Genomic DNA, 10977 nt, shown 5'->3' with positions numbered 1-10977 from the left:
CTTATATATTATTATTATTATTATTATTATTATTATTATTATTATTATTATTATTATTATTATTATTGTTGTTGTTGTTGTTGTTGTTTTAAAATAAAATATGGTCCGTTGTCTTCTGCTGAACCGGGGTCATCCCTTGGTAGTGTTTACATATCTTCCAATGGATATATTGCGCTACTCTATCATGTCTATGAATATATTCGGTTTTTGCAAGCGCTGTGCGCCCACTTAAGATGTGGTCCACTGTTTCATCTTGCTCATGACACATTCTGCATTTCGGGTCAGTGCCATCGTTCATTATTTTGTTGTAGTAAGCCCTGGTTACCAAGCTTTGATCTTGTGCTGCTATGATAAAACCTTCGGCTTCAGCCTTCAGCCCTGAGCGCTTCATCTATACATGAGTGTCTTGTTTTTCTACGTCTGGTTTGTTCACTCTACATGGGTATCGGCCATGCATTGGTTTTTCTAGCCATTCTTCTTTGCTCTTCTTCTGGGCTTGTTTTTCAATTTCTTCCTTAACTCTTTTAGCAAACTGGATTACTTTCTGACTCGCCTTCAACCTAGGTTTCTCCGTCATCAGTTGTTTCTTAAACCGTACAGATTCCTTGTATATCGAGTATAGCTTCTTTACTTTATCATGCTGGTGCATAAGCTTCATTAGAGGATATTTTGACAGCTCAAGATATATATTTAATCCTACAGTGGTGGTTTTGTAAGATAATTCTAATTGAGTTAGTCCTCCCCCTCCCATGCTTCTCGGTAAGTAAATCCTGTTCACGTCCGCTTTGGGGTGGTTCATTCGAGCCATGGTTAGTAGTTTTCTGATCTTGGAGTCTAGCTTCTTTATTTCGCTCATTTATTTATTTATTCATTTATTTCACACTAGCACCGATCTTTTTCAGCCACGTTTATTATTATTATTATTATTATTATTATTATTATTATTATTATTATTATTATTATTATTATTATTATTATTATTATTATTATTATTATTATTATTATTATTATTATTATTATTATTATTATTATTATTATTATTATTATTATTATTATTATTATTATTATTATTGTTGTTCGTTCGTATCACAGTGTAGGTAAAGATGCACCGGAGTCTTTAGTTATCTGTCAGGTCACAAGGACCTCAATTATTATTATTATTATTATTATTATTATTATTATTATTATTATTATTATTATTATTATTATTGTTGTTGTTGTTGTTATTATTATTATTATTATTATTATTATTATTATTATTATTGTTATTATTATTATTATTTCTTTTTATCTGAGGTTTTGTTGTAACTCCTGGAGTTTTGCATGCGTAGCGGCCATACTACCTGCAGCCTACGGTACCATGTTATCCGTTCTTTTCAGCTGTCTAATACTTTCCTGATTATTCTGGCCATGCCAAGGAGGCAAACCTTTTGTAATAAATCACTCTATTCCAATTTCCTTTATATTCTTCATGATGCCTTCTGATTGTTCCCAACGAACTTATTTTATGAACCCCGAAAGGATGAAAAGTAAAGTCAACCTCGGCCGAATTTGAATTCAGATCATAAAAACGGACGAAATGCTTCTAAGCATTTCATCCGACGTGCTAACGATTCTGCTAGCTCGCTGCCTTAGAATGAATTAAATATTGGTTTCATACTTTGCTACAAGGTCAGCTGTTTCGGTGAAAGGGATAAGTCGATTACGTCGCCCCCCAGTACTCAATTAGCACTTATTTTATCGATTACAAATTGACGAAAGGCAAAGTCGACCTCGTCGGAATTTGAATTCAGAACCTCAAGTCGGAAGAAATGCAGCGAAGCATTTCCCCTAATACGCTAATGATTCTTATTTCTTAACTGCCCACAAGGGGCTACACACAGAAGGGACAAACAAACGGATTAGGTCGATTATATCGACCCCAGTGTGTAACTGGTACTTATTTAATCGACCCCCGAGAGGATGAAAGGCAAAGTCGACCTCGGAGGAATTTGAACTCAGAACGTAGCGGCGGACGAAATACCGCTAAGCATTTCGTCCGGTGTGCTAACGTTTCTGCCAGCTCGCCGCCTTAATACGCTAATGATTCTGCCAGCTCATCGCCCGCCACGGCTGAATTGATTGTCTGTATGGCTGATTACACTGGTCAACAAGTATTTTTCATCAAGCATATGTCAAGGTGGACTCAGTGTAGTTTTTAATGCTGATTTCAAATACACAATTACTTTTTTGACATTATGTACAGTTTTCAAGATGAGAAAGTCTTTTTGGTTTTAACTCATGCATTATATAGAAATTCCAATCAATGACGTGTATGCATGTATTTGGTTTACATCATGGAAGCATACCTTTAAAATAAACTACATTATTCATTGCTGCGTTGTTCATATGCGATATTTCATCATCTTAAATTAACCAAGTTTTGTCTGATGAAATTGGTATTTCAACATCTCAAATTGTCCAGTCATAATTGGTCTGATGAAATATTTCATCATCTTAAATTCAATATAAGTATAACCGTTTGCATCTATTTCCTTACTTGTTTTTCAGTGTTAACAATGTCAAGACAGTGTGGAAATCGTCCTGGTGTGTTTTGTTATGTGTGTGGACAGTTTATTGTGAAAGCCCAAAAACGTACAATAACACCAGAGATCAAGAAGATTTATAAGCTATACTTTGACTGTACTCTTGGAGAACAGGACAAGTGATGGGCACAACACTTTATCTGCACAGTTTGCTCAAATGGCTTACGTGACTGATTCAATAAGAAGTTCATGCCTGTTGCTATTCCAATGATATGGAGGGAGCCGAAAGACCATTTTAATGACTTATTTTTGCAACGTAAATGTAACAGGATTTTCTATGAAGAATAAACACAAAATTGTGTATCTCAATTTGGATTCTGCAACGAGACCTGTGCCTCACAATGGAAGTCTGCCAATTCCAGTTCCACCAGAAGATGGTATTGAAACATAAGATGATGATGCTGATTGTCACGATAGTGCTGCTGAGGAAGACTACGTGGCTGATAACGATAGCTTTGAACCTTAGCAATTTTCCCAATCTGAACTGAATGACCTTGTCAGAGACCCATCCCTCTCAAAAGATAAAGCAGAACTGTTGGTATCAAGACTGAAGAAGCATGGTTTTTGTATAATTTATTTTTGGCAGAGAAATGTGGTTCTACAAACGTGTTTTCTGTTGAAGGCCCGCTTTGCTTTTGCAATAACATCGATGGACTTTTCAAATGTTTATCACAAAATCATGATCCTGCAGAGTGGCGTTTGTTTATTGACTCTTCAAAACGACGTTTAAAAGCTGTACTTCTCCATAATGGTCATTTGAAGCCCTCCATTCCTATTGCATACTCCGATCATCTTCACGAATCATATGAGAATATGAAACTTTTACTTCATGCCATTGCCTATGAAAGATACTCATGGAAAATGTGAAGATTTAAAAGTGATTGCAATGTTAATGGGAATGCAGTCAGGTTTCACAAAATACTGTTGTTTCTTGTGTCTATGGAATAGTCGGGCAACTGACAGACATTATTCGGAATCAAACTGGCAGACAAGAACATCATACCAGCCAGGACTGTCTAGTGTCAAAAATACACCTCTTGTAGATCGATATAATGTCCTATTGCCTCTTTTGCACATAAAGCTTGGACTGATGAAACAATTTGTAAAGATATTAGGGAAGAGAAATGCCAGAGGGATTGAGTATATTGTAGAAAAGTTTCCCAAAATCACACAGGTGAAGTTGAAAGAAGATATCTTCATCGGTCCCCAAATTAGAGAAGTACTCAAAGATGTCAACTTCAAGACAACACTGAACGAATTGGAACTGCCTGCCTGGAATGCTTTCAATTGGATCTGTGAGAAATTCTTGGGTAACAAGAAGGCAATGGACTGCAAGGATGGCATCAGGAATCTTCTGGAATGTGACTCAGCCATGGGTTGTCGCATGTCACTGAAAGTTCGCTTCTTGGACTCACATCTGGATTTCTTCGCAGATAATCTCGGAGCCGTGTCTGATGAACATGGTGAAAGATTTCACCAGGACATTAGTGCTATGGAGAAACGGTACCAAGGTTTCTGGAATGATGGTATCTTGGCTGACTACATCTGGACACTTTACCATGATCAACCAGATCAGGAACTCTAAATCACAATGTTTCTAACTCTATTCAAACTTTCTTTTGTCTGACCCATTTTTTTGTGTATTCACTCTTTGTAGAATGATGGTGGTGGTTTTTAACTCAATAAATTCATTTAATTTCTAAGAATAATATGTCCTTATTTATTACGTTAATGATTTCATATATACAAATATATAAATATTTGCATATCTCTACTGAAAAACTGATACGTGTTGCACACAAATGGAGTGAATTTTGAAATCAGCATGAAAAATTAGTCTAAAAAAGTTGGTTTGCATTCATAATGAATAGAATACATTTAATTTTGTTGACCAGTGTTACAAGCCGAACTCGCAATGATTCCATTCCTGTGTGCAGAACTGCCAAATATGTTATCACCGTTCCAAATATTTAACTATTATTGCTAACATCACTTTCCCCAGTGGAAATAACACAGTAGCTTGAGCCGTAAAAGCATTGTATGTATGTATGTATGTATGTATGTCTCTTCTATTTTTGAATTATAAATCTTCCACTGAGGAGGGAGCCGGTTTTTAACAAAGATACAAGACTCCATCTTTGGGACGTAGTTAACACAGACAAATTCACATTTGGAACTTGAAAAGAGTCTTGCATATTTTTACTGTTCCACTCACAGAATGGATTTGTAATGCATGAATCAGCCAGTCAGTTTCTGATTCCGAGAATCCCAGTTTATCCAGAGCCTCTTTTAATCATTTACTACCAAAACCTAGTGCTCCAATTATCATTGGTATGAATATGAATTCACAGCCTGTATGTATGTATGTATGTATGTATGTATGTATGTATGTATGTATGTATGTATGTATGTATGTATGTATATGTGTCGATTTGTATGTTTTGTTTTATGTATGTATTCTCATGCATATAGTTGCATATCTAGACATGCTCATATATATTTTAATGATAAACTTCTGGAAAGTTTTACAGATTTGTACAGTTCCTGTGATGGATTGGATCTGTAGTCTTTGAATCAGCTTTCTCCTTTCTGGTTTTGAAAAGCCTAATTTCTCAAGATTGGTATTTAGGCAGTGGTACACATCCCAGTGTATGTATGTATGTATGCATGTATGTATGTATGCATATGTGTATGTATGTATGTATGTGTATATGTATGTGTGTATGTATATATGTATGTATGTACGTGTGTATGTATGTATTATGTATGTATGTATGTGTGTGTATGCATGTATGTATATAAGTATGTATGCATGCATGTGTGTGTGTATGTATGTATGTATATAAGTATGTATGCATGTATGTGTGTGTATGTATGTGTGTATGTATGTGTGTGTATGTATGTAAGTATGTATGTATGTGTGTCTGTGTATAACCAATGCTAGTTTCTTAATGTAACAGTAGCAGTGTCTAGCTGTTAGCTAATAATTTTCTTAACTAATGATAGGGTTCTTTCATTATCTAACATTATTAATTAAAATTATTCATTAACACAAGCAAGGTGCGTGATCTAGTGGTTAGGGTGTTGACTCACGATCTCTAGACTGTGGGTTCGATTCTCGAATCGAGCGGTGCGTTGCGTTCTTGAGCAAAACACTTCATTTAACGTTGCCCCAGTCCACTCAACTATAAAAGGATAACCCTCCAACTGACTGGCCTTCTGATCATGGAGAATGTTGGCCTGTTTGCTAAGCCAATAGGATGGCATCATACTTAAGCTAGAGCGATGCGAAGCACATTGTGACTAGCGATGTATAACAACTCTCGATAGTCTTGTCGATACCAGTAATACAATGGGACACCATGAATCAACATTATAGCACTTTTGTTAGTTAACAGTACAACTGTTTTATCAGTTAACAATGTGGCTGTTTAGTTAGTTAACACTGTAACTGTTTTGCTGGGTAACAGTTTATATTTTGTTAGTTAACAAGGTAGATGCATCGTTAGTTAACAATGTAGCTCTTTACTAGTTAACAGTATCGCTAAGTGCTTGTTAACTGTATAGCTGTTCCGGTTGTTAACATTAAGCTGTTTTTGTAGTCAGCGGTCTAGCTGTTTTGTAGTTAACAATTTAGATGTATTATTAGTTAACGATATAATGTTTTGTTAATTAACAACTTAACCCATTAAATCCCATTGCCCTATAAATAAGACACTAAATGAGAACATTAAATAAGCTATATCACATTGTCTCAGTGTCCTATTTATAGGACACCGAGTATTTCCATTTCTACTTGAAGTAAAGTAGTTTTAATAATAATTTTTTTTCATTTTAACCTGTTTTCAATCATCTGTAAAAATTTATAAATAATATTCAGAAATTTAAGTACTCTGGGACTTAATGGGTTAATTATTATTTAACAATGGAAGATGTGTCGTTAGTTAACAGTTTAGCTGTCTTGTTAGTTCATACTGTTGCGGTTTTGCTCGTTAACGATATAATTACGTTGTTAGTTAACACTGTTGTTAGTTAACAGTTCACGGCGTCCCGTAAACACGACTATAGAAGCACCAGCGTTGTTTCTTCAAGATATTTTGGAATTTATTTGACCATTCACGGGTCAACTTCTTTGCGAGACTTTTCACATTGTTTAACAGTTAAAGAATAAAGAAATAAAAAGAGGCGAGTAATAAATATAATTCTATGATTTGTTACATTGGCATATTGTTATAAATTAACAGGAGTGTCCAACTGATGGAGTAATCGAACCAAATACATGACTGGTATTGATTTTATCGTCCTCAGTGTAAAGAGGAAATACAAAAGAAAAATGGACACCAACAACGTTTATGACACATGATTATATTAAGATATTTCAAAATATATCAAAACGTGTTAAATATATTTAATATATTTTAATATATTTTAATATATTAAAATATAAAATCAAAAATATTCTTAAATAAATAAATAATATAAAACAATATATAAACAGGATCATGGAAATATAATGAAAAATAACAAAAAAATAAATCACATACAAGAGTTTATATCACTTCATTTGACTGCATTTCATAGTTCTTGATTATTTTTAGATCTGTTCACACCTGGTTGTTGTTACTGTATGAATCAATTTTCTGTCTGAGAGGTAGATCGCTCTCATTTTGGGTATGCATACACAGACATGCGCAATAAACATCGAAGAAAGTGTTTCTGAATTTCTGACTCATGGTACAGTAAAGTACGAAGTTGATAGCATTGTTTACGAGAGCGATAATGTCCATGAGGTCGCCGAGTGGTACGTAAATGAGGTCGAAGATGTTCGGTGTGGTGATGCTCATCACAATCAATATACCTTGGGGTAATTCAGTCACGAGAAACAGAACAATTACCGTCAACAGCATTTTCGTTGTTCGGGAATGTTCTGAGAGGCGAGTCCGGTTGGCGCAAGATATCTGCATCATTTGCTTGCGCCGGCGCGTCTTTTCATGAATCTTATAAATAAGAAGACCACCAAATATAAAGATGAGCACGCAAGGCAGCAACTTCCCTGTTATGGCGTACAACCAATAGTTAAGAATTATTGCCGCCTGAGAGTCGGAATTGATCAAATTATCATCAATAATCAGATAAACAGTTTGATTGTCCATTGTTGGTTTCTCGACGATTTTCTTCGTTATGAAGTTTGGTGTCATCATTACGGCCGAAGAGATATAAATACTCATTATGAAGATCCGAGATAGCTTCAGTCGTCGTAACCGTACGTATTCTCCGCGGGCCGGCGACCTTAAATGAGCGTAACGTATGATGGAGAGCAGAACACACAACCAGATCGATATGGTGTGTGTAGTGTTGACCAAGTTCAAATGGAAGAGCATGAACCACGTCCAGCCTTTGTTGTTTTTGGTCGGTGACAGCTGCATCGGGTTATTTAAGATGTAAAAATGAATGGCAAACGGAACATAAGATACCATTGTGATCATATCGGAAACAGCCAACCAACTAAGTATATTATTGACTGGAGTTCGCATATTCTTGCGAGATAAAACAGTAATGTTGAAAATGCTGGTGACAATACCGAACACACAAACACACGTACTCAAGTAACCGTGGATGCCCGCATACCAAGTACCGAACGTCAATAACGAATGGGAATGCGTCATTTTGTAAAGACTGTTATATATATATATGTATATATATATATATATATATATATATATGTATGTATATGTATATATATGTACGTATAGCTTTATATCTATATCTTTATTTTTATATCTTCCTTGGTCTCAGTGTATATATATAAATGTATAAATATGTATGTATGTATGTAGGTAGGTAGGTAGGCAGGACTGTGTGTGTGTGTGTGTGTGTGTGTATGAAGTGGAGGCGTGCGTGCTGTGTATGTAACTTTGCGTGACGGAAGGTTTATATGCCCGTGCAATCATGTGTTATGAGTTGCTTTACATGTGTGCGCGCGCGCGTGTTGATTAGTTTTGAAGTGTGTGTTGATGTTGTTGTTGTTGCTGTTTAACCCCAGGTCAGTTCCAATCCAGCAAGCCTATGATGAAATGCATGGCATCGCAACAATTCTGTTTTTCTTCCTTTTCCTCATCAATTTGCATTCTTTCTGTTTAAAAAAAAAACACACATAAAAATAACAAAAACGTTAAGATGTGGTAGTTTGAAAGAAATTTGGATGCTATTTCTAGCAGATCAATAGACCATATAAGGGCTTCCGGTATGGGAATGCATTGGTCCTTCAACATTCGGAGTCCTGCATCAAATGTTCTGCTGATTCATTCCCATTGTTTTAAATTAATTCCGGATTATCTCGTAGCTTTGAGACTTGGACAAGATAATTGTTTATTTTTAGAATGACATTGTTGGGTATGTGTGAGAGGCCAGATTTGGCTGGTTTGAATATAAAACAAGTAGAATATTTTGGACCCTAGGTATGGCTTGTTTAAATGCTAAAGAGATACATAATAACGTATCTTTTTGCGCCTACAGATTATCTCAACAGGCATGTATGTATAATCCTTTAGCATTCAGTTTATTTCTCTGCCAAATGTAATCCTTATTCACATTGTTTAGAATTTCTCTTTATCTTATAGCTTCAAAATTTTGATGCCACGATTGTATATTTTTAGGATGACACAGCAGGGGAGACATCAGGGGCTGGATTTGGTTACTTTGAACATAAAACAGGGAGAATATTTGCGCCGGATATGTCCACTTTAATGCGTATTCAAGTACTTGTGTATTTATTTTTATTCGCTGTGTCTGTGTGTCGATGTTAAATACTTTGTCAAATGTGCGGACGTGTAAGCATTTTTATTATCTTTAAGCAATATTTTTATAATTTTTTATTTTCTTCACGCTTTGTTATCATTGTTTTTGTTGTTGTGTTGTTACTAATGGCGGTGGTGCTGTTGCTATTATAGTTACTGTTGTTTTCTTCAAAAATATTATTTAGTGACATTAATAATACAAATAACTTTTGTTTCTTCCTTCCTTTTTATTTCAATTTTTTTTATTTGTCAAATTTATCTACCCTTTCTTTCTTCCTGCTCTTTCACCCTCCCTTTCCTTCTCTCTCTTTCTATTGCTGTCTCAAAAGTATCTACTCCAGTGTTGTTTACCAATGTTTTTCACAACTGCAGCTGCTGCTTTAGCTAATGTTGTTGTTGTTACTGTTGTTGCTGCTGCTGCTGTTGTTGTTGTTGTTGTTGTTACTGCACTTGGTACTGTTTCCTCTATAGCTGAACTTTATGTTCATTCTGTTGATGTATGTTTTGAACTTGTATTGTTAATTCTGTTGCCGCTGATATTGCTGTAATCGGGGCTACTTTTGTTATTGTTGCGGCACCTATCGTTCTTGTTGTTATTGCTCCACTGAACACTATTGCTTCTGTAGTTGAACTTGATGTTGATTCTATTGATCTATTGTTTTTTTTACTTGTGTTGTTGTTGCTGCTGCTGTTATTGTTGGCGTAGTTGCTGTTATTGATGTCCTGTGCAGCATTTGATGGTGTTCTTGTTGTTGTTGTTCTCAATGATGTATTCTCTGTCTTGATGGTTTTGTTTATTTATGTTGCTAGGAGCTGTCGTTTACATTCCTTTCTAACACTTCAAAATTATCCTGCATTTCTCAACCTATCTTCCTCTCTCTCTCTCTCTCTCTCTCTTCTCTCCCCACTTCTATCTTTTCCTTCCTCTCTTCCCTGTTTCTCCCTCTCTTTCTAACCTTCTTCTCTGTCTGTCGTTCCCTCTTTTTTCTCCTTCATTCACGTCTCTCTCCCTTTCTCTCTTACAAACAATTTCCAACCGTTATAGAGACATACGCTATCTTTCTCCCCCTTTCACTCTCCACACACTTTCCCTTTACTTCCCTTTCAACCCTCTTACCCTCATCATCATCCACACTCACTCGTCTCTCTCTTTCTCTTTTCACACCGTCTTTTTCTCTTTCAATCTCTCTCTTCTTCTCCCCCTCTGCCTCTCTTAATCGTTTTGTCTTTTTGCTACCATTGCTACACATACTCTACCACCATCTTTCTCACTCACACTTCCCCATTTCACTTTATATATGAGTGTGTGTGTAAGTGAGTGAGTCCGTGCGTGTGTGTATATGTGGGAGCCTGTGTGTTTGTGTGCGTGTGTGCGTGTGTGTGTGTGCGACCATGTCCGTGTGTGTTCTTGAGTATTTCTTCTCTTTATCTGTCTCTGTTGGTTTATATCCTATGTCATTCATTTGTTCATTATAATTGGATCTCGATAATTGAATCACTGCAAAAATAAAAAAAGAAATAATAATAATAATAATAATAATAATAATAATAATAATAACAATAATAATAAAGTTTCAGATTTTGCCACAATGGCA

At 35.5% G+C, this 10977-nt stretch overlaps 1 protein-coding gene across 1 annotated transcript; it reads right to left on the bottom strand.

Moving 5' to 3' along the window:
- Positions 1 to 6930: 6930 nt before the first annotated feature.
- LOC106880795 (G-protein coupled receptor dmsr-1) lies at positions 6931 to 10875 on the bottom strand. The gene has a single exon (XM_052976989.1). It carries the CDS (start codon positions 8249 to 8251, stop codon positions 7190 to 7192), a length of 1062 nt encoding a protein of 353 aa, XP_052832949.1. The 5' UTR covers positions 8252 to 10875; the 3' UTR covers positions 6931 to 7189.
- Between the last annotated feature and the right edge of the window lie 102 nt (positions 10876 to 10977).

Source organism: Octopus bimaculoides, chromosome 26 (genome assembly GCF_001194135.2).
Source record: "Octopus bimaculoides isolate UCB-OBI-ISO-001 chromosome 26, ASM119413v2, whole genome shotgun sequence".
Lineage (NCBI taxonomy): Eukaryota > Metazoa > Mollusca > Cephalopoda > Octopoda > Octopodidae > Octopus > Octopus bimaculoides.
The sequence above is the reverse complement of the archived record's forward strand: the minus strand, read 5'-3'. Positions and strand labels throughout refer to the sequence as shown.

What these genes read in the sequence shown, in the direction of transcription:
- LOC106880795 (XM_052976989.1), bottom strand. Translation starts at nt 8,251, where the DNA reads ATGACGCATTCCCATTCGTTATTGACGTTCGGTACTTGGTATGCGGGC.